Source organism: Denticeps clupeoides, chromosome 6, assembly GCF_900700375.1.
Source record: "Denticeps clupeoides chromosome 6, fDenClu1.1, whole genome shotgun sequence".
NCBI lineage: Eukaryota > Metazoa > Chordata > Actinopteri > Clupeiformes > Denticipitidae > Denticeps > Denticeps clupeoides.
Window position 1 is genome coordinate 21,187,354 of NC_041712.1, and position 23,928 is coordinate 21,211,281.

At 45.2% G+C, this 23,928-nt stretch overlaps 1 protein-coding gene across 4 annotated transcripts in view; it reads left to right on the plus strand.

The window, feature by feature from the left end:
* Positions 1–199: 199 nt before the first annotated feature.
* The window catches only part of cltca (clathrin, heavy chain a (Hc)), a 28,888-nt gene continuing 5,159 nt past the window's right edge, over positions 200–23,928 (plus strand). For 2 of the 4 annotated variants that reach the window (XM_028982550.1, XM_028982553.1), the window contains exons 1-30: positions 200–510; positions 5,373–5,580; positions 6,094–6,096; positions 7,863–8,131; positions 8,257–8,418; positions 9,261–9,374; positions 9,452–9,625; positions 13,885–14,082; positions 14,467–14,667; positions 15,303–15,455; positions 15,560–15,682; positions 15,850–15,987; positions 16,106–16,270; positions 16,370–16,550; positions 16,643–16,806; positions 17,869–17,994; positions 18,091–18,233; positions 18,317–18,551; positions 18,671–18,793; positions 18,897–19,042; positions 19,129–19,312; positions 20,050–20,242; positions 20,325–20,482; positions 20,584–20,748; positions 22,309–22,416; positions 22,574–22,741; positions 22,883–23,032; positions 23,179–23,310; positions 23,426–23,536; positions 23,698–23,868. In XM_028982550.1, the coding sequence (XP_028838383.1) occupies positions 469–510; positions 5,373–5,580; positions 6,094–6,096; positions 7,863–8,131; positions 8,257–8,418; positions 9,261–9,374; positions 9,452–9,625; positions 13,885–14,082; positions 14,467–14,667; positions 15,303–15,455; positions 15,560–15,682; positions 15,850–15,987; positions 16,106–16,270; positions 16,370–16,550; positions 16,643–16,806; positions 17,869–17,994; positions 18,091–18,233; positions 18,317–18,551; positions 18,671–18,793; positions 18,897–19,042; positions 19,129–19,312; positions 20,050–20,242; positions 20,325–20,482; positions 20,584–20,748; positions 22,309–22,416; positions 22,574–22,741; positions 22,883–23,032; positions 23,179–23,310; positions 23,426–23,536; positions 23,698–23,868 (4,608 nt within the window). In that variant the 5' untranslated portion in view covers positions 200–468. The remainder of the gene's footprint in view (positions 511–5,372; positions 5,581–6,093; positions 6,097–7,862; positions 8,132–8,256; positions 8,419–9,260; positions 9,375–9,451; positions 9,626–13,884; positions 14,083–14,466; positions 14,668–15,302; positions 15,456–15,559; positions 15,683–15,849; positions 15,988–16,105; positions 16,271–16,369; positions 16,551–16,642; positions 16,807–17,868; positions 17,995–18,090; positions 18,234–18,316; positions 18,552–18,670; positions 18,794–18,896; positions 19,043–19,128; positions 19,313–20,049; positions 20,243–20,324; positions 20,483–20,583; positions 20,749–22,308; positions 22,417–22,573; positions 22,742–22,882; positions 23,033–23,178; positions 23,311–23,425; positions 23,537–23,697; positions 23,869–23,928) is intronic. The other 2 variants (XM_028982551.1, XM_028982554.1) reach the window with 1 other exon arrangement.

Genomic DNA, 23,928 nt, shown 5'->3' on the forward strand with positions numbered 1-23,928 from the left:
CGGGTCAGAAGCAAATATTGTAATACATGTAATTTTTATTACAGTTATTCGTCAAACCTCGAGACGAATTGTAAAAAAAAAAAAAAAAAAAAAAAAAGTTGTCTCGGAATATTTAAAAGAAGGCGCATAGCGAGCGTACTCTGCGTGATCCGCCTGCATATCCCTCCGCCGGCTCGTAGTGACTGAAGTCTGGAGCCATTTCCGGAGAGTTTCCGCCGCCATTGCGGGTTTCGCCGCCGCCGCCGCTTGTCATTCTGGGGCAGAGAAGCACTTCGTTCGTTTGCAGCGGGCCCGTAGAATAGCCAGCCGGACGCCGTCGCGTTCCTCGAAGAGACGCTTGACAATTTCTGACGATTTTTTTTTACATATATTTCCAAGCCGTTCCGGGGAGGCTGTCCGGCTCGGATTGTGGGCGAGGAAGCCGATAGTGAGTTAGTTACATCTGCGGGAGAAAAAAACCCTACCGCCATGGCTCAGATCCTGCCTATACGGTTCCAGGAGCACCTGCAGGTATGTTTTTTTTTAAATATATGTGAAATTTAGAAGTGGGCGAACCGGGGGCTTTACAACAAATAGAGAAACGTTCACCCGGACACCTTCGCGGGGGAACCGAAAGCTAGCTGGCTAACGGCGGTAGCTCGCTAGCATTAGCGAACCCCCGTCAACCGAGGCCGACGGAGTCCGCTTGTTTCTCGAGCAACATTCTGCCGGGCCGCTGGACCCCCGTGTCTGTTGTAACGGCGCAGTAAAACTCGACGTGTGAACGAACCGGAGAAGCGCCCCAGCTCGCCCGGGTTGCCTGCTAGCCGCCTAGCCCGTTCGGGTCGGCGGAGCCGAGAAAGATGGATAATGGCGAGCGGACTGACGTCGGGTCGCGCTCGCCGTGACCTTCCTCCGCCGAATCTGCCCTGATTTCGGCCCGAGCGGGCGGACGGAGCGCCGCGGTGGGCGGTGCGGTTTTTGGCGTCGTGGTCACGGCTTGGGCTAATGAATGGGAGGCTGGCTTCGGTTGTGGGGATGGGGCGCAGGAGCAGGTGCCTTGTGGGGCTTTTTTTGTGGCGGACAGCGGCAAGCTGGCTCGCATCAGAGCCGTTTTGAAAAATACATCAGCCCGACGAATTATTTATGAGCTTCACGGCGTGTTCAATTAAACATGCTACCCTTTCCGCCGAGTCGCGGACTGCGTCCTGAGCGAAGCGGCACGAAAGACGAGGTGTTGTGTGTCGTCATTAATATATTGAACGGTTCTCCCGGCATTTGGTGACGTCAGAAGGATCGACTCCGACGAGCGGTTTGCCACGCCTCGCCGCGAACGGGTAACGCCGGCCGGACCGCGGGTTGCATCCAGGAAGTGTCGCCCGGGGTTTGGGGATGGGGACCGACCCGCGCTCCCGGCCGGGGGACGAGCATGCCGGGCAGCCGTCGCTCTGGGCTCGCGGCTCCGTGACGTCAAGCCGCTGCGTCCAATCACTCAGTAGTGATAATACATTTTTATTTTAATACAAATATTGTTTGCACCTAGCTTGCCGTCCTTGAGTAACCTCGACCGGTTTTATGTCCTTGTGTAAAAAAAAAAAATGTTGGATTAAAAATTAATATTTAAAAATGTAATGTTTCATGGCTCCTCGAGTGACCTTTGCATGCAAATACTACAATATTAGGCTCCCTGTTTTTGGGCCTGACTGGAGGAAAAGCGGCTTTCACTGACTAGTGAAGCTCCACTAAATTCACAGTATCAGTATGCAGGCATTTATTGTTCACGTTAAATTTACGGCGTTTATCAGGCGCCCTTGTAATAAGAGCGACTTACAATCAGTGGTTACAGGGACCGTCCCCCTGCAGACAATAGTGAGTGAGGCTTGGACCTGGGTGTTCTGGTCCTTGGGCGAGTGTGTTACACACTGGGCTGCTACCACCGTTCTGCTTTTCATTGCTGCAGTGGTAATATAATTGCAGTTAAAAAAGACGATGGGTTTGCAGCGGTTTGCGCTGGTCAGGCGCTGGTCAGGTGTTTCCCATGGAGGATGCGAATGTTTTACAGCCGCAGGCCATTTAATGCTTCACCTTGAGTATCTGCAGCCTGAAGGACCTTTGCCCTCTCACCTGGTAACCTCGCTGCTGACTCGTGACTATCATAAATGGGAATCCGAAATTGCTGATTTTTTTTTTTTTTCTCAGTGGCAGCCACCCCCCCAACATCCAGTTATTCTCTCTTTAAAAAAATAGAAGGGAGGAAGAAAGGCCTCAGAACAGAAGATGGAGGCGCGACAGGAATGTACATATGCAAGGTCAACAACACCCCCCCCCCCCCTTCCCATCTCCACAGTCCTCCGGGCTTTCTGGCTCTGCTGGCCTCCTTCCCTGGCTCTGCTGGTCACATGTCCCACGCGGTCATGCGGTCACCGTGGAGATGGTGCCAAACTTGCCGCTTTCTAGTGCGGGTAGACAATGGGACCGTGTGCGGGCGGGGTGGCTTCCTGTTATGGATGGAGGGGAGCGCTGCAAGCCTCAGCACTCTGCACATCCTCTGCCCTTCCTTGAACCATCCGCGTTGCAGGCGGCAGCGGGTTTCTGCTGAGCAAGGTGCTGCTTTCCCCTCCGCCGCGCAGCAGATGGTTCTGTACAAAACCAAAACTGCAATTAGGGCCCCGCTTAAGCTCCCAAGTATACGTTACCGAGCTTGTTCATAGAGCGCTGATTATATACACATATTAACATAACCCTGTTCACATACATTCACATTGTATTATGTACTGCTCTGCTATTACTTCAAGAATAGCTGTTTGTCATGCTTGTGTTGTAGAAGAGTGTCCTGCTATGTGTGTGTATATATACAGTATGTATATTGTAATGTTCTTTGGGACAAAATATTGATTATTTTAATATTTAGTGGGATTCTCATGACTTGAAAACCAAAACCGGGCCTTTACTGTAAGTCTTGGTGCGGCGTATGTGGCCTTTGAGAGGCCTGAGGAATTACATAACTCCCTTCCAAGCAGCAGTTATGGCTCAGAGCTAAATGTGCTTGCCTTGCACTTTCCCATCGTCTTCGCTTGTCTCATTTTATTTCGACACATTCCTGTGCCACCGCGGTTCTTGACGGTGAGAACCAAGTCGCTCAAGCCCAATCTGTGGTCTTTATCATTGTGGCGGCAGCTGTTATTCATTAGAGCTCCTCCGCGCCACGCCTGTCATCTCTTGGCCCCAGTAAACCTAGGAATTCCCATGTCAAAAGGACGTTCGTTTTTACGAACAAGTAACGACCCCCCCCATTCCCGTCATCGCAGCTCATAATTCAGCTCCGAGGTCAGATGAGACCAAGGTTATTGCCGCAGCCGGCGTTTCTGCCCCAGAACCCGTCTGAATCATGGTTGGCTCTGGGTCCAAGCCTGCCGTGTAACTGGCGGGTGGGAGCGCGGCCTCCTATGCAGCAAGGGTAGGGCTTCCCTACGGCCAATGGGAGCTGGGTGCACCGCGCTGATGTCACCGAGCGTGCGGCGGCGTCATCGGGAGATTAGACCGGATGGTGCTTGCTGAAGCTCGTCAGTAGGAACCTCCTTGAGGATGAATTCTATTAGTTTAATTTGTATATGTGTATATACTTAATTAATGTGTTTTTATATACTAATACATCTTAATACATTTTTCATAGCTGAACCTTCAAGTGTGCTCATTTAAAATCTACCTGGAATAATTAAAAAAAAAAAAAATGCTTTTAATATTTTCTGAAAAATGTTGTCTTTTATTTAGTGAATGTTTTTCCCTTTTTATTATTTTTTTTTATAGTGACGCGCTGTTGCTATTGTGACTTGTTACATCTTGAGGTATCTCCCGATGCTGAGTGTTAATGTTTACTCTGCTCTAGAAAAGATGGTGTAGTAGAATTTAATTTGATTTGATGCTTAATTTGTGTGTTATTGATTGTGACTGTTCGCTAATTGCACTTCAGCCCCCGCAGGAGTAATCAAGTGTTAAATGTGCTGATCACTGGGGTTCGTGCTGGCGACTGAGATACTTCAGATGCCAGAGTAAAAGGGCGTGTGTGTGTGTGTGTTGAGGGTGTGGTGGCAAGACTTCATTGATAAAAAAAAAAGAAGGTGCTTCAGGAAGCGTCGAGCCCTTCCTGGAACCGAGGCTCTGTGTCGCACGATTGCGGTAGTGTAACTCCTCTCCACCTCCCTCTGCTCTGTTGGTGCGGAGATGTGAAACAACCTCCCGCCACAGAAGCAGGCTGCTGCTGGTGAAGCAGCTGTGAGACCGGCTCTTTAGTAGTCATCCCCTGTGGTCTGGCCAGTGGCCGGCCGCCCGGCTCGTTCTGAACAGCGCCCCAGTGTGCGCGACCCGTTCCGCCTTCCTTTCGTGCTCCGAGTGAGATTACGTAACTCCTCGTTGTGCGGCGGTGTCACTCGTCAGCTCCCGTGCGTGTCATTGGCCACCCCGGGCCGCTGGGTAGTAGCCTAGTGGGTAACACACTCGCCTCCGGCGGGGGACCGTCCCTGTAAATACTGATTGATAAGAGCGTATGATGAAATACTGTAAAATGGTCTCTAGCTGGAACGGAGAGGTAGCACTCCTGTCTCTCGGTTCTACGTTCCTTCTTTTCCACCAGGGCAAAGTCCTGAGAATGGTATTAGTGAGTTCGTGCAGCGCGTCGTACCAAAGTAAATGCGTCTTTGGCTGCCTGTTGAGAGATAATGTCTTCATACTGACCCCAGTTCCATAATTGCTTAGATCCAACAGCCATGTAGAACAGCCTTTTTTTTATTTATATATATATATATATATCACACACACACACACACACACATTGACACTTACTTCAACTTATAAAGTTTGTCACTGCAAATTAATTGTTAACATTCAGTATTGACTTTTTTTTTTTTTTGGTCCAATAATTGTGTACATTGAAATGAAATCAATTAAAATTTTCCTTAATTCATTTTCCTTAATTCATTTTTATTTCTATTTAATTTTAATTATTTTGAATTCCTTGTTTTCTGTTATAAATGTATTCATTCACCTACAAGTAATGTGATCAAGAACAAATGCAGAATTGAATCACTTTTAATCACTCTTCAACAAAGTGCTTGGGCATGTACTGTTTACATGTAAATCAAATGTACATTTCATGCAGAGAACTATTTTACAACGTGTAGTGGGCTGCAGCGGCCAGAAATGCGAATTATACACAATTCCGCGTTCGGATTCCAAGTTATTTGTTGATTCAGTCCACGTTTTCCACATTGTGGAAATCATAGGGCTCTACATATCATTATCACGTATGTGAAGGTTTACATTTTTTTTTTTTTTTAATTATGAAAATGATTTCTTTTCAGCATGCTCACTTTTTCTTTCTCCCCCCCACAAATTAGCTCCAAAACTTGGGTATAAATCCAGCCAACATTGGCTTCAGCACGCTGACGATGGAGTCGGATAAGTTCATCTGCATCCGTGAGAAGGTGGGTGAGCAGGCCCAGGTGGTGATCATAGACATGAACGACCCCAACACGCCCATCCGCAGGCCCATCTCTGCCGACAGCGCCATCATGAACCCGGCCAGCAAGGTCATCGCCCTCAAAGGTAAGCCAGACCCACCGCCATCTTCACCAGGCCAGAGATAAAGTTTGCGTTGCTCACGTTTGGTATATAGATTACGTGTGTTGTGTCTGTGTGTTTTTTTTAAAAATGATTATTGATACGGTCCGTTCATTTCATTATGGAGGAACACTGTTAAATCACGCTTGTCCTTCATTTTAGTGCTATTTCTTTTTTGCTTTTGTATCTATTCTTTTCTTAAAAAAAAATTGTTAGTTAGCTTGTATGATCTGTTCGTCAATTGAATATTAGAGGTGGGGTGAAATATTAGATGACTTGCTTACTTTGTGATTCAGCTGTACCCAGAATATCAGTCTCATCTGGTTTGTTTATTGACCAGTGTTGGGTGCCCAGAGATTCCCACCCCTAATAAATATAACCAGTTGTGGAGTGTAATGGTTTTGATTATTTTTTTGTTGTCCTGCAGCCATAATTGCTTTGTTTTTTGTTTCTCTTTTGTTTGTATGTTTCATTTTTTTCTGCTTTCTGTGTATGCAGACGGTGAGTTAAATATTTTAGTATCACGTGTGCAAGTTATTATCCTGTTTTATTTTAGGTGTTTTAAGATTTAGCATATTATATTAATATTTATTCCTATATGTACAATTTCCACTCCCAAAAGGCTGCCATTTATGTCTGTTTCTTATGCACAAAAAGCACATTAAAACAGACCTGATTCTGATTCTGAACACATTCTTCCATCAACATTGTTAGGATATATTTTGTCTGGCTGTGCCACCAACTCATTTGAACAGGATTTGACTTTCGCACTTTCTGTAGTTTTGAATGTTGTCATCATGTTAATTTCAACCATCTGTAATTGTTTATTTTTCTTTTCAATTGCAGTAAAATAAATAGAAAATCAATTACTTGCCGTTTTATTTGGATATCTCCAACCACTGTCACTGTTTGCAAGTGTCTCAGTGAATTTGCTGTTGTCCCTCTGGATCCCAACTTCACAACCATAGTCCTCCGGTTACGTCTGTAGGACCCCAGCCCTTCAGGCTCCATTGAGGAGCCTGAATGGTTGAACGGGTGGCCATGATTAATTCAGCTTTGAATTGGACAAGAAATATAATCTCCACCATAAGACACCACGGCTTTTGCTGCGCAGAGAGAAGCAAGGAGTGTGAATGGCGTCTGCAGAAGGCTTATTAGCGGTTTTGGCTGTGGCATGCAATCAGATTAACCGCAAATTGATTTGTTGGCTGTGGTTAAAGTCTGTGTTATTAGCTTACATTACAAATGCAATCATTCGGGGACAAACAAACGGTTCCCCTGTATCCCACCCATAATCACTACTCTGCTAATGTGATTTTACTGTGCAGCATGAGCGAGTAAACAGCCTTCGCCGTCGTATCCGTCCAAACCTCCCCGCGTTGCTGTTGTGTGTGTTTGTGTGTGTGTGTGTGTGTGTGTGTTCTGGTGCCTTCTGCCCACTAATCTGCATTCAGACAGGTTTAAAGCCACAGAAAGTACTTTTAGCGCTTAAATCCCCCCCCCTTTCTGAGTCGCTCCCTCAAGGCTCCGGTCATGTGCTGGTCAGGGCTGGGTGATGGGATCCCAACGCTTCTATCCGACTCAATCCAATCCCGCACTGGCACAAACAAACGCGGCTGGGCCATTTAACGCGCACCTGCTAATTGATTTAATTAGCCATTGGCAGTCCTAATTATGTTTGAGGGGATTTCAGAATTCCTAGCATGGCTAGCGAGGTGACCAATAAAAAAAAAAAAAGTGGAGTTCTTGGGATCATAAATTTTTTTTAAAACAAATATGCAGGTGAGTTTCATCTTACTGAACTTATTTTCATAAATTCTTTGACATGGAATAATTTGCCGCTGCTTAAATTTGACCAGAAATCCCCCCCCCCCCCCCCCCCCCCCCATCATCTTTACACCTGAATGCAGATAAAAACAAGACTTCCAGCCTAGTCAGTATTTGCTTTGCTTTCATTTTTTTTTTTTATAAATTTGATTATTTATTTTCCCATTTTGATCATGTTTTTATTTCGATTCACTTTTCGCCTTTCTTGAACTGCTGAAGTCGTTTGGTCATGGTGTGCTTGCTTGATGCACCTTCCACCATGGCTGCTAATATTTTCAAGCTTGTCTTTCTGCAATCAAGTGGATTTTCATGTTTTTTGTGTGTTGTCTTTTAATTTAACTGCCCCCTCGTGTGGGTGTGTTGTGGTGACCCTCTCCCCCCCCGCCAGGCTGCTGTATGCGGCGATTGTGACCTGGCGTTTGTATCTTCTGCTCCCCCAGCCGCCAAAACCCTTCAGATCTTCAACATCGAGATGAAGAGCAAGATGAAGGCCCACACCATGAACGACGACGTCACCTTCTGGAAGTGGATCTCCCTCAACACGGTCGCCCTTGTGACCGACAACGCCGTCTACCATTGGAGCATGGAGGGAGACTCGCAGCCCGTCAAAGTCTTCGACCGCCACTCCAGCCTGGCCGGCTGCCAGATCATCAACTACCGCACGGACGCCAAACAGAAATGGCTTCTTCTCATCGGCATTTCAGCACAGGTTTGCAAAGCTCACGTCCAGAGTTGAGCTTGTTTGCAATGTTGTGTGTGTGTGTGTGTGTGTGTGTGTGTGTGTGTGTGTGCGTGCATATGAATGTTAAATTGAAAATGTTGATCGCGTTGCAGCAAAACCGCGTGGTGGGGGCCATGCAGCTGTATTCGGTGGACAGGAAGGTGTCCCAGCCAATCGAGGGCCACGCCGCCGCCTTTGCTCAGTTCAAGATGGAGGGAAACTCTGAGGAATCCACCCTCTTCTGCTTCGCTGTCAGGGGTCAGGCCGGAGGGAAGGTATGGAGAAAAGGTCCTAAAAGGTCCTGTTCTTTGATGCTTTTTTTTTTTTACTGAAGGTTATGCAGAATTGTTTCATTCTAATAATTGGTTAAGGAATTTGAGTAATGTTCATTCAAGCTAACCCTAGACTTCATTGTGTAAGTATGTAATACCTGAATTTCATGATATTCATATCGGCAGAGGTTGAAAAGTGTTCATTTGTAAAATTTTGCGGGCCCCAGTGTACCTGTGCTTAGCCTATAGACTAACAACTGGCCTCCTTTTTGTTTATTGCTAATGACCAGGACCCTATGCAGACTGAATTGGGGAATCCAACAAATAAAATGGTTGAGAATTTTATTAACATTTTTCAGTTCATTATGCAAGTGGGCACCATTTTTTTTTTTTTTTTTAAATTCCATGTCTCCCCAATATTTACTTATTTGATACATTTTTTATTCTTAATTCAATTGTGAAGCACCCTTATTTTACAGACGGATGAATGTGTAATATTGTGATAGTTCTTTGCATGAAATGCACATATTTACATGTAAATGGTTTACAAAAGCAAAGCGTAAATGCCCAAGCACTTTGTACAACATTGATTAAATTTACATTTTACAGCATTTATCAGATGCCTTTGTCCAGAGGGACTTACACTTTAAATGTGATGTCATAATGCAGATTATATTTCCCCCCATCCACCCCATAATCACAGCTTTTAGGTGAATAAATGAAAAAAAAATGATTTTAGGAAAAACAAATAAACCTAACTTCATAGGGCCCTAAATGACTGACTGCCTTTGTTTTCTTTAGTTATTCCAACAAATAAAATTCTAACTGTCTTCATCCTCCTATAGCTGCACATTATTGAAGTGGGCACCCCGCCGACAGGGAACCAGCCGTTTCCAAAGAAGGCCGTGGACGTGTTCTTCCCTCCCGAGGCTCAGAATGACTTTCCTGTGGCCATGCAGGTACTACCGCTGCCCCTCCTCCCTTTTCTGAAAGGACAGGTAGTTTGTAGTTCCTTCAACTGACCATCTCTCTACAGATCAGCTCCAAGCAGGACGTGGTGTTCCTCATCACTAAGTACGGCTACATCCACCTGTACGACCTGGAGACGGGAACCTGTATCTACATGAACCGCATCAGCGGGGAGACCATCTTTGTGACTGCCCCGCACGAGGCCACCGCTGGAATCATCGGTGTGAACAGGAAAGGGCAGGTTCGTACGAATGAACTCTTGAGTGTCTGTTTCGATTTTTGGAGCCTGCTTGGGTTAAGCTGTAAGTGTTTTATTCAGTGCAGCGACTTTGTGTCCGAGCTTGTAAGGTCCTTCCCTAAGGGGAGAGTGTCTTCTGTGTTGTGTCCTTGTGTTTGAATTGAGGCCACTGTTGTCGTCAGCATCACTGTGTAGAGCCGCTCCACATGACATGAAAATAGACCTTACAGGCGGATCTTGTCACTCGGCAGCCTTCTATTTCAGGCTTCTGAATAGACTTCTGTCTAAATGTATGTGGTCATTACTACACTTGGCCACTGGCACACAAATGTGACCATAATCAGTTGAAAGTGCTTAAAACCACCTCTTTTACCACATGTTCACCACAGTTTATGCTTGTGCAACTGTGTGGCCATTATGAAGCAGATGATTGGCCCTTTTTAGGGAAATGGCAAGAATAGTACAATAATCCAATTTCTCAATCCAGTTTTATATTTTGGAAAGATACATATCTAGAATTTTTTCCCCCATCCAGTCACTTAATTTGTTCAGACTTTATGTGCAAGTGTGTTGGCCTGGATTTCTTTTAATATCACAGAGTGAAATATTAAGGTTTTTCCTCATCAATCCAGCAGTCTATCTAACGGTCCGCTGTGTGCTGAGCTTCAGATACCCGACTCCCACTCTTGCTGGGGAACACTGCGAGCAGGCAGCTATGTGAGCTGATTACCCAAGAGGTCTCCTCCCCCCTTCAAATCCCTGTTATTGATCATTCCTCCCTCTCAGTGTCTTTGCCTATTTTCCTAAGTTCTGTTTATATATTTTTTTAATGTGCAGGTAAATCTACTATGCACTGTTTTTGAGTAATGTTTCTTTTTAGAGCTCTGAATCTACTAATACTGCTGTATGGACGTCTGCTCTTTGCGGTGATGTGATGCTCTGCTCTATGATGCTCACGTTACAGGAAGGATGATGTAGTCTTTACCAATTCCAGACACTTACAGCCACCTACAAAATGGATCGATGCAACTCAATTTTTTTAACCTGTAGAGGGATCATCAGTTTAGGCCTCAGCGTTATGATCATTATTTTAGAAGTGCTTTAAATAATGGTGTAACAAACCTCTGTGTAGTATGTGTGTGATAACTGGATCAGGCTGGCAGAAGAATAATTTTCCAGCGGAGCCTGGACATCATTAATAATTCACACAGGGGATTGAATGCGGACCCGGACCTCACATGCCGAGCGCAGAGTCAAGTTACACTGTCTGATACGGAGACAAACATGCGGCCGTCAGGTTACGGTCATCTGGGCTTGTTCAGGTCAGGGCTTTGGTTTTTAGGCTTTTCTCTGCAGGTTGAGGTGTCTACAAAGGGAGGCATATAGACATTTCCATGTTCAGGATGCACAGCTCACATTTATTTTATATAGAAAATTGTGTTTTTGAAAGCAATTGAGATGTTTTTTCTTCATTCATAGCAAAAGGCATAGGTTGTAGTTCACCACTGAATGTGATGACCTTGAGTAAAAGACTTAAGTCCCTGAAAATAGCCGTAGCCAAGAGCTTCCCTTGGACAGCTCGTTTTCCCTCTTCGTGTCAATGGCGGCCTTTGATGGGTGGCCTAATCCTCCCTGGTTCTGACAGGAGAGGGAGACTGCCAGCCTTTCTAGACCAATCACGTCCAGCACAGGCCGGGTGCATCTCACGCTGTGTGTCACTTCATTCAGTGACAGCCCAACCCCAGCCCTCTCTCTTTCATTTTCTCCCCCATCTCACAGTTGCATATGTGCTGCAGAATGACTCATGATTTTTTTTTTTTTTTTTATCTACATCTTAAATATACATTCAGATACGTTCAGATTTTCTATTATTTACTGTAAAAATTACTTTATCCCCATACTAGTTGTCAGAACTATGAGCAAGTCTGACATGTATGTAGTACTTGTTGTGCCTTACTACTGGGTACTTCAATATAAAGTTATGACAAAAGCCATACAAGCAGATTGAAAACTTGCAATGTGATGCACGGGACACAGAAAACTAGTCTCATTTGTAAAACAAACTTCTACAATAAAAAAAAAAAATGAGACAAAACTATTGCACCAAATATTTCAATTTATAATGGGTGTGAAAACTGCAACACTTCAATAAAATAATGTTTATGCAATACAATATATGCAACTAAACTGTCCAGGATGGGGTGTTGCACAGGACAACAATGTCACTGGTCTAAAAGCAACATGAGTTCTGTTAAGTTTAACATATGATAACAAGCAGTAAGACTTACTAAGAGTGTTGCATTTTATGAATAATTTCGTTAAGCCTGATTCACTATTTACTATAACATATATAAACTGAGCTTTGAATGTCTGGGTTATGATAATATTTGCCTTTGATCATTTAAATTTTTAATCATGAGAGGTAAGTGTTTCAAATGTCTGCAAAACCTTCATTTTTTTTTTTTTTTTTAACACATTAGATGTTCCACATTATCGGAGTCTTAAATACCAGGACAATTGAAACTGCAAATATTTCAAATTTGTCTTAGCATTGTGGTTTAATTTTCCAGAGAATCACCCTACTGATGTTAATGAGGTTGGTTTGCCGTCTCCTCACTGATTAATGCTAGTTATCCGGTAATTTGAGCAGATTGATGGTGGTAAAGAACCATCTCTCTTACAGTGAGGTTTATAGTTCTGTTTCGTTATATCCCTACCCCTGGATGCTTCTGGCTTCATTTTGCTCCCTCCACTTTCTCGCTCAGCTGCCTTTCTGCTATGCTCATCCTTTTTAGTGCGCTTATTTTCTTCAGCGGTGCCCCTTTTATTAGCTGACCCATATTGCAAAGATGCAGCATGCCTCAGAGAAAGAGTGATATGAGGGTGACCTGCTCAGGGCGCACACACACACACACACACACAGCTTTCTCACCTATTTTCATCAGTAATTAAACATTTTAGCATAATTTTTTTTTTCCATCATTATAGCCCATAATATAAAGGGGCAGTGGTGGCCTAGCGGTTAAGGAAGCGACCCCATAATCAGAAGGTTGCCAGTTCAAATCCCGATCCACCAAAAGCACTGTCCCCCACACACTGCTCTCCAGGCGCCTGTCATGGCTGCCCACTGCTCAGTAAGGGTGATGGTTAAAAGCAGAGGACCCAATTCGTTGTGTGCACGTGTGCTGTGCTGCAGTGTATCACAATGACAATCACTTCATTTTCACTTAATATTTCCCAAAATTGTGTAGCTGGATGTTTTCCAGTAGCCTGACCTGTTCTGCTTCCTCAGAGTTAAACATTAATCCTGAATCCTGCTTGAGATGTGTTAGTGTGTGGTGCTCTTAACGCCTCCTGCTGCTCGTGCAGTAAGGCCTCTTTCTCTTTTATTACGCCTGGGCTTTAAATTCACCGTAATCACACTTGCGCCTGACTTGCAGATCATTGACATGGAGCTCCGGCTGAATGGGAGCTTTCTTGAGAGAAATCAGATACCTCTGCTCGGTTTTCTCCCATTACGATGGATCCTTGCCTTCTGGGCCTTTTAGCAGAGACTGTGGCCACCACAGGAGACATGCGCATCTAAAAATATATATTTCGCTGAGTCCTTCAACTCTAAACCCAGTGCAGGGCATTTGAACCCTTATTTGTCTAAATGTTATTTACAAAGTATAGCGGCCATATTTTTAAAAATAGTTTGCATGTAAAGCTTACGTGTTAAAGAAGATTTGTATACATTTTAGTCCTTCGGCTTCTCATATTAGGGGTCGCTACAGTGGATCAGTTGGTCTGGCTGTTCGTAAAACCGGATGGGCTTGGAGCCGGCACCAAGCAATAGTCAACTACATCCCATGTGGCTGGATTTATTAAAATCCTTTTGAATATCATTAAAATAAATAAGTGAAATGTAAGAAAGTCATTCCAATAGCTCCATAGTTCCAAAAATTTCTGCACCATTTTTGCTTTCCACTGATCTAGTATTGGCATAAAAGTTACCGCACCCGGTCATTGGTATTTACATTTATCAGACGCCTTTATTCAGAGAGCCTTAAAATCAGTAGTTACAAGGACGGTCCCACTGAAAACACTCAGGGTTAAATGTCTTGCTCGGGGACACAATGGCAGTACGTGGGATTTGAACCTGGTTCATAGTCGAGTGTGTTACCTGCCAGGCTGCTACCACCCTGTATGGGACATGCTTAAGCAAATGATACCCCTGCTCTTTGTATTCAGGCGTTGACACATGAAAATTTGCCTTGCAGGTTCTCTCTGTATGTGTGGAAGAGGAGAACATCATCCCCTACATCACCAATGTGCTGCAGAACCCAGACCTGGCGCTGCGCATGGCCATCCGCAACAACCTGGCCGGAGCCGAGGAGCTCTTCGCTCGCAAGTTCAACAACCTGTTTGCAGGGGGAAACTACTCTGAGGCTGCCAAAGTGGCCGCTAACGCTCCAAAGGTAGACCAGGAGAGGGGGAGGTCATCCGGCCAGGCCTTTAATCTGAATACTGTGTGTGTGTGTGTGTGTGTGTGTGTGTGTGTGTGAGACTGCAGAGGCCGAGGTGCTCGCTCTGCTGATGACTGTTGACTCACATACCAAATATAATGCATATTAAGTTAATGATGATAACGCAGGATGAATGATATGGCATAGTCTCTCATTTAAAAAGTCAAATTCTGTCCCAGAGAATAGATTGGCTTGTCAAAAATGTCTGCACTGATACTTTCTAAAACAAGTCTGAAAGCTTGTTTATCACTGCTAGCTAATGTTGTTTTCAGCCATCTGTTTTATTAGTGTTTCTTGCACTCACGGTTCCACCCATCTCCTCCCTGTGTTCCCCAGGGGATCCTGCGCACTCCAGACACCATCCGGCGCTTCCAGAGCGTTCCGGCACAGCCCGGCCAGACCTCTCCCCTGCTGCAGTACTTCGGGATCCTGTTGGACCAAGGCCAGCTCAACAAGTTTGAGTCGCTGGAGCTGTGCAGGCCTGTACTGCAGCAGGGCCGCAAGCAGTTGCTGGAGAAATGGCTGAAAGAGGACAAGGTATGTGTTTGAGGCTGATAAGCCACGGCCGATGTTATCAGTTCCAACCACCCTCTCAGAGCTTGTGTGTGTGTGTGTGTGCTTCCCCTTCGTCATCGCAGCCACTTGTCCCCTTTTAGCTGTGAGGTCATCTGTTTGTTATGCAGACTGTGGGATGTTTGTCTTGAAAAGGGTCTTGAAACGGGCAGCATTCATTTCTCTGCCATTGTCCGCTCTTTATTTCAGGCCTTGTTCACTTATCACACAAATGTTTGCAGAATACAAATTCATTTTAAAGTTAGTCTATATTGTGCTGAACTCATTGCTGTTCATTCTGTTTTCATATTTCTGTGTGTGTGTGTGTGTGTGTGTGTGTGGTGCAATTTACAATTTCTGAACAAATTATTATTTTGGAGATTTTCTTTCCTTTGGGAGATGTTTGAACTGACAATGACACATCATGCTATACCTACAGTTCTGACCCCTTCAAAAATACAAAGATAACCCCTGCACACACATCCAAATTGCATGTCTCAAATCTAATTAATAATAGCAGTAATAGAGAATTTTGGGAACAGGAAATTAGCCTTTTTCCGAGACTTAAGAATTGGACAAAACATTAAATGTGTTCATCAATGCTTTTTCTGTTTGTGTAGCTGGAGTGTTCGGAGGAGCTGGGAGACCTGGTCAAATCTGTGGACCCCACCCTGGCTCTTAGTGTCTACCTGAGGGCAAATGTCCCCAACAAAGTTATTCAGTGCTTTGCCGAGACTGGGCAGTTCCCAAAGATTGTCCTTTACGCCAAGAAGGTACTTCAGATGTGATTTATTGTTCTTATTGAGAACGCTGTCTGGGGCCAAAAAGGGAAAAATTTCTGCCGTGCAGTTTCAGATTGTGTGTGTTCCACCTGCAGGTGGGCTACACTCCAGACTGGATCTTCCTGCTGAGGAATGTGATGCGGATCAGTCCAGACCAGGGCCTGCAGTTCGCCCAGATGCTGGTTCAGGATGAGGAGCCCCTGGCTGACATCACACAGGTCTGGAGCAGTGGGAAATTTGGTGCGAAGTGAAAGGAGAAGGATATAAATTGACTATGCAGAAGGGAATGAGAGGACACAGGAACAAAGCTTTAGAATTGTAACAAGATTTTTTATTTATGTATTTATTTATTAATTTGCTCGGTTTCCCCCCCATTTGTCATCAGATTGTTGATGTCTTCATGGAATACAACCTGATTCAGCAGTGCACCTCCTTCCTGCTGGATGCTCTGAAGAACAATAGACCCTCAGAAGGGCCTCTACAGACCCGCCTGCTGGAGATGAACCTCATGCATGCCCCGCAGGTACCACTTCCTGTCTCTAGAACCTCACAAATTTCTTTTTATTAAACTCATTTTGTGTGTGTGTGCGTGCGTGTGTGTATAATATATATATAAAAAATATAACATTTTCCTTTATCAGGTTGCTGATGCCATCCTTGGTAACCAGATGTTCACCAACTATGACCGGGCGCACATTGCTCAGCTGTGTGAGAAGGCTGGCCTCCTGCAGAGGGCGCTGGAGCACTACACAGATTTGTATGACATCAAGCGCGCTGTGGTCCACACGCATCTGCTTAACCCGGAGGTAGGAGTCCATCTGTTGTAGACATCTCAATGGCTTCTTAATTTGTTTTTGGTGTTTTAAATGACGGATTTTTAATGACTGCTTTGTGTGGTTGTTTAGTGGCTGGTGAACTTTTTCGGCTCCCTGTCAGTTGAGGACTCTCTGGAGTGTCTGAGAGCCATGTTGTCGGCCAACATCCGTCAGAACCTGCAGATCTGCGTGCAGGTGGCCTCCAAATACCATGAACAGCTCTCCACCCAGTCCCTCACTGAGCTCTTCGAGTCCTTCAAGAGCTTTGAAGGTAAGACTGGAGTTTTGTCTAAAATATTTTTCACGCATGGTGTTCTGCACATAATCAGCTTCATTCCTTTGCCTCTTTGCTCCATGCTGCAGGGCTATTCTATTTTCTCGGTTCCATCGTGAACTTCAGCCAGGACCCGGAAGTACATTTCAAGTACATACAGGCGGCGTGCAAGACTGGGCAGATCAAGGAGGTTGAGCGTATTTGCCGAGAGAGCAACTGCTACGACCCCGAACGTGTCAAGAACTTCCTAAAGGTACAAGAAACAGCCCAGAAATAAAAATCTTTTTTTTTTTTTTTTTTTTTAACCCTCTCATTTCCATGCCATTTTACCTCCAGATGTTGATATTCTATCAAACTCCCGAGTCGAATTGTCTCAACACTGCAAACGTCGGAAGAAACTGTTATTAGTACAGTTTTGAATGTGCTACATGTTAAGTTTTATTAGAATCCTGAACTTTTTATTTTAAAGTAATCTGGCCCAGTGCAAAGTGCCTCAACCTTGTCCTGATTGCCGATATTATCTCTTGTGCTTTTCTCTGTATCATTGATGGGCAGGACATTTACCAGGTAAATTTAACCTAGGTGCAGGAATCCATATCCCCCTTATTTGCCCCTCTGGCAAATAAGGGGGACGTATGTGAGTGTGTACAAACACCAGCTTTGCCTCTGTGTTGGTTCTAGAGAGAGAGCAAGCGAGCGAGACAAAAAAAGACCCAAGTCTGAATCCGCCTCTTTCCTCTGTGGCTGTGTGTGTGTGTTCTGTGGTTAGTTTGTATAGACCATGTCCTCTCGCTAATAAAATGGTAGCCAGAGGTTACCCTTTCATCAGAATTTGACACCATTGGTAGGATGTATGGATGCACCCCCCCTCCCTCCTATTCTATTTCAATAATTCAAACAATGTATTGTTTAAAATATTTTTTTTTCCATTATTTATTTATTTATTTTCTTAAAATGCTATGGCTTTATGCAGTGTTTGATCAGTCATACATTTGGCATTTTTGTACTGGGTTTATAGGAATGCCTTTGTGTTTATGTGGTGTGTATATATTGTGGCATGTTGCCATTTCTCCAGCAGGGGGAGATGTTACTATTAGTCACCGAATGGCTTCTCCTTTTTAAGTGTTTAGTGGGGAGTACACTTTAGAACCTCTTCAATTTGTTAGTAGTTTTTCCTTTTTCCCCTTGTTTTATATTTTTTATGTTTAATAGAATCACAAATTGGGAAAATTCTTTCATGGCAACCCATTATGTCGTGGGTTGACTGTTGTAGAGCTGAGGACTGTTTTGTCTGATTGTGCCCGTTTTTTCTCAGGAAGCCAAACTGACAGACCAGTTGCCCCTGATCATCGTGTGCGACCGCTTTGACTTTGTCCACGATCTGGTGCTTTATCTGTACCGCAACAACTTGCAGAAATACATTGAGATCTATGTACAGAAGGTGAGTAGTTTAAGGTCTCGTTTTAAATGTAAATAATTTAGATTTATTGAATTTTGCCACAAGATGATTGGTTGGATTTTTTTATTTTTTTTGTAGGTAAATCCTAGCCGTTTGCCCGTGGTGATTGGAGGCCTCCTGGATGTGGATTGTTCAGAGGATGTCATCAAGAACCTCATTCTGGTGGTCAGGGGGCAGTTCTCCACTGATGAACTGGTGGCTGAAGTGGAGAAGAGAAACAGGTACCTCGCACTCACGTCTACCCTAAATCCTAAACTTCACTTTATTTTCTTTTTCCTTACGCGCTCTTCCCTCTTTTCTGAAGACTGAAGCTGCTCTTGCCCTGGCTGGAGGCCCGCATCCACGAGGGCTGTGAAGAGCCGGCCACACACAACGCCCTGGCTAAGATCTACATCGACAGCAACAACAACCCAGAGCGTTTCCTGCGTGAGAACCCCTACTACGACAGCCGCGTGGTGGGCAAGTACTGCGAGAAGAGGGACCCCCACCTGGCCTGTGTGGCTTACGAGAGAGGCCAGTGTGACCAGGAGCTCATTCATGTGAGTTTACATGTCTTATGCGTTCTCTGGACTCCCATTGTTCAGAAATAACTTTATTATTGCTGCAGTTATGGTAATCAATATTGTTTTTTTCATCCCCCTTTATCTCCTTCTTATAGGTGTGCAACGAGAACTCTCTCTTTAAGAGCCTGTCTCGCTATCTGGTTCGCCGGAGGGATCCTGATCTTTGGGCCAGTGTTCTCCTGGAGACCAACCCTTACAGACGACCCCTCATTGATCAGGTCAGGTTGGGGTATGTCATGGTCTCACTGTTTCAGTTCTGCATGAATGGATCATGCAGAAAACTCTCTTTTTTTTTTTTTTTTTTGTGTGTGTGTGCTCCAGGTGGTGCAGACCGCTCTGTCAGAGACTCAGGACCCAGAGGAAGTGTCTGTCACAGTCAAGGCCTTCATGACTGCTGATCTCCCCAATGAGCTCATTGAACTCCTGGAGAAGATCGTGTTGGACAACTCTGTGTTCAGCGAGCACAGGTGGAGATGTCGTTGTTAACATTTCATTTATTTATTTATTATGGGAAATAATGGTTTGTAACCAAGCTTCCATTTCATGATTTCAGAAACCTTCAGAACTTGCTGATCCTGACAGCAATCAAGGCGGACCGCACACGAGTGATGGAATACATCAACCGCCTGGACAACTACGACGCACCCGACATTGCAAACATCGCCATAAGCAATGAGCTGTTCGAGGAGGCCTTCGCCATCTTCAGGAAGTTTGACGTGAACACCTCTGCTGTGCAGGTAAGAGGGGGTCCTCATAAAGCACTGGTCCGCTACCTGTTCTATTCCCCCTGCTTCTTTAAAGGTTAATTGAATTGCATACTGGATCATCTGCCACCCTTTTCAGAGCCGCCTATGAACTCATCCTTCAGGGTTCCTATGGTCATGAAAAACCTGTAAAAGTCATGGAATTTGAAATGTGAATTTTCCAGACCTTGAAAAGTTACGCAATAAACAATATACCGTTCTGGAAAAGTCTTTGAAATCTGACTGACCCGTGAATGTATAATGAAGTACATGGTGCCCATAAGACTACGTGTGAAACAAACTTCACATGGAATATTTGGAATATTGCGTCCATATTCCAGCACCTCCACAACAGCATGTCTCATTCTAAGTTATGTAAATTGTAGCTGCTGATCAATGTTTGAACCTGGTTGAGCCCATTTTACTTGGGTTCAGGTAAGCTAGGCTTTTCAGGGTTGTCAGGGTTGCCCCCCCCCCCCCCCCCCCCCCCCCCACATTAGCACAGAAATTTCATAGAACGTATGGTCGTGAAAATTTGCCTTAGAGTAATTGAAAAGTCAAAAATGTGTAAGAACCCAGATCCTTACACTGTGGCTCCCTTTTGCTTTAGAAATATAAATAATTTATGTGTACATGTTTTATTATTTTTTTTTCCCAACTGTAGTCACTGCTAATTTCAGCTCTTCTGTCTGCAACACCTTTTTTGAATGTGGTGTTGTCTGCATTGACAGGTTCTGATTGAGCACATTGGTAATCTGGACCGGGCGTATGAGTTTGCCGAGCGCTGTAATGAGCCGGCCGTCTGGAGCCAGTTGGCCAAAGCCCAACTGCAGAAGGGCCTGGTGAAGGAGGCCATCGATTCTTACATTAAGGCCGATGACCCCTCCGCCTACATGGAGGTGGTTCAAGCAGCTGACCAAAGTGGTAAGAACAGCATCCGGGGTGCTGTTTATTCATTTTTAATTTGTTGCAAAGCCAGCTTCACCAATGGTCTGTTGTCGAACAGGAAACTGGGAGGACCTGGTGAAGTTCCTGCTGATGGCTCGTAAGAAAGCGCGCGAGTCCTACGTGGAGACAGAGCTCATCTTCGCCCTGGCCAAAACAAACCGCCTCGCTGAACTGGAGGAGTTTATCAACGGCCCGAACAATGCCCACATCCAGCAGGTGTGTACACACACACACACACACACTCTCTCTTAAGTGTTGAATGTTGCAGTTGGAGTTTGATTCTGTATACTGACCTTTCGCGGTTTTTGTGTTTTCAGGTTGGCGATCGTTGCTACGATGAGAAAATGTATGATGCAGCCAAGTTACTGTACAACAACGTGTCCAACTTTGGACGTCTGGCCTCCACGTTGGTGCACCTCGGGGAGTACCAGGCCGCCGTGGACGGAGCACGCAAGGCCAACAGCACGCGCACATGGAAGGAGGTGAGGTTCTCGATACCCAGTCCCACGACTGTTCAAAGCGTCTGCACGGCACCGTTCAGCAAAGGAAAGGGTGTCAGAGGTTTTACACCACAAAACATGCAGCTGCTGCTGCACCTGACCTGAATAGATTTCCAGATTCCAATTCAGCCGATGTTCAGTGCCGAGTTTGTGAGGGATGGAGCGTGTTCTTGTGGTTTATTCATACCAGTGAACTGTTGCTTACGTGCAACAGTTTTAAAGCTCCCCTGACATGAAATTTTCTTTTATGTCGGTCTTATTGATCCCCTAATACTGAATCTGAAGTCTCTTTTCTGAAATTCAGCCTTGGTGCAGAATCACAGCCACTTTGATCCAGTCCCACAATGAGATTTTCCACGGAATGCGCCATTTCTGTGACTGTAGCTTTAAATGCTAATGAGGAGGAGGGAGGCCAATAGAAGTGTGCGGGCATTCATGCAAATGACGTCAACACCATTCACCAACCGCAATGTTTACCACAGACAGGAGGTCATGTCGGCGAATTTTCAAGAAAAAAAGTAAAAGGAACCGACTGGTTCTTCTCACGTGACAGAACTAAGATAAATACATTTGTGCTCATTTTTACATCCGATTACCAAGCAACTGCAATGCACCACTTTTGGAAGCCATGGCGGACAGTGGAGATAATGTTTTAGGGGGATCGGTGGGAAATTCTCTCTGCGGAAAAAGTAACCTTTCCCCTTATGACCACATCAGGGGACAAATTGACCGGAATGACCAAAGCACTCTCCACACCTATCACCGTTTGGATAAACTGGAAATGAAGTCGGCATTGTCATAGTCTCTTTCCTCCGGCTGCTCCCGTCAGGGGTCGCCACAGTCTGTTCAGTTCACAATGTAAAAATGATGGAACACATGGTGCACATAACAAAATGTGTCTTGTATTTAACCAATCACTCTTGGTGAGCAGTCTGCTTCCTTACCCACTAGGCTTCCACAAAGTCACGTGTTTACTACCACATAACCCTGAGTGTCTCCAGGGGGGCTGTCCCTGTAACTACTGATCATAAGTCTCTCTGAACAATGTAGTGGTGGCCTAGCGGTTAAGGAAGCGGCCCCGTAATCAGAAGGTTGCAGGTTCGAATCCCGATACGCCAAGGTGCCACTGCGGTGCCAGCGAGCAAAGCACCGTCCCCACACGCTGCTCCCCGGGCGCCTGTCATGGCTGCCCACTGCTCACTCAGGGTGATGGGTTAAATGCAGAGGACAAATTTCACTGCTGTGTATCACATGTGTGACAATCACTACACTTTAAATGACAATCACTACACTGAACATGAACAGCTCTCTGATGTAGGCTTGCTTTAAGGCTGCATTTTCAAACCTCACCCTTAGGAAGCCAAAATGCACGCAGTCCCTATTCAAAGTGAGTTTTGCTAAACGAGTGACCTTTAACTTGTTCTCCCACCGTCCGTCCCCCCTGGTTGGAAGTTTGGACACCCTATACTCAGAACCGCTGCAGTAAGAGTTGCGAGCGGGCCTGATCTCTGTGTATTAACCTGTGCTGCTGTTGTGTGTCAGGTGTGCTTCGCCTGCGTGGATGGGAAGGAGTTCCGGCTGGCCCAGATGTGCGGCCTGCACATCGTCGTCCACGCAGATGAGCTGGAGGAGCTGATCAATTATTACCAGGTCCGTGTCCGACCCCTGACTCCGCCTGTCCCGCTGGCATGAGAGTTCCCAGCACTCCACGGGGTTTCCTTCCATTTCCCTGTGCCAGCTTCAGATGTGTCCCGTGGTGGACGTGTCCGCTTTACTAAAGAGGTAATTAAGGCTTGTCTGCCCTCAGGACCGTGGTTACTTTGAGGAGCTGATTACCATGCTGGAGGCCGCACTGGGCTTGGAGCGTGCTCACATGGGCATGTTCACTGAGCTGGCCATCCTTTACTCCAAATTCAAGCCACAGAAGATGAGGGAGCATTTGGAGCTGTTTTGGTCCAGAGTCAACATCCCAAAGGTAAACAAGAGTATCTGCTGACATCAGATCCATGGATTGTGTCTGAAGTGGTGCTCATTATAGATATGGTTCACAGTGCCACCCGCCACAGAATTGTACATATTAATCTTTGCGGTGTTCAACACTCGTCCTGTTCCTCAGGTGCTGAGAGCTGCAGAACAGGCGCACTTGTGGGCGGAGCTGGTGTTCCTGTACGATAAGTATGAGGAGTATGACAACGCCATCATCACCATGATGAATCATCCCTCAGATGCCTGGAAGGAGGGCCAGTTCAAAGACATAATCACAAAGGTCTTTTTTTTTTTTTTTTTTTTTTTTTTTTTTTATCCCATTTTCTCTCCTGATCTCATAAGTTTTCATTTTTTCACGAAATGCATTTATAAAGTGGTTTGAGGACTATTTTATTAAAGGCACGTTCTGTTCACCTCTGGTTCTAGGTGGCCAACGTTGAGCTCTATTACAAAGCAATCCAGTTCTACTTGGAGTTCAAGCCATTGTTGCTGAATGACCTTCTCATAGTTCTGTCCCCGAGACTGGACCACTCCCGCGCAGTCAACTTTTTCAGCAAGGTGCTGTAAATTGCAGTAATGTTAATCCATTCTGTTCTATATTTTTTTTTTTTTTTTTATTAAACATTAATAAATTAAAATTAAATAAATTAATATATATTCTTGTTCTATTCAGGTTAAACAGCTGCCTCTTGTCAAGCCCTACCTGAGATCAGTACAGAACCACAACAACAAATCTGTCAATGAAGCACTTAACAACCTCTTCATCACCGAGGAAGACTATCAGGTACGACCATAGGGTGGGTGTGTGTGTGTGAGTGCATTTCTGGGTGGGGCAGGTGGTAGCCTGGCAGACTCAGAGGTGCCATTCATGCCAGCCCACTGCACTCTTGGGTTCAATGCGGTGGCCTCCACATTCTCACGTCAGCCCTCCATCCTTGATTCCAGGCGCTCAGGACTTCAATAGACGCATACGACAACTTCGACAACATCTCTCTGGCCCAGCGTCTGGAGAAGCACGAGCTGATCGAGTTCAGGAGAATTGCAGCCTACCTCTTCAAGGGCAACAACCGCTGGAAACAGAGCGTGGAGCTCTGCAAGAAGGACAAGCTTTACAAGGTTGAGGTTTTGTCGACCCACCCTCTCACTCACCAAACACACGGAGCATCTTTCGTCTTT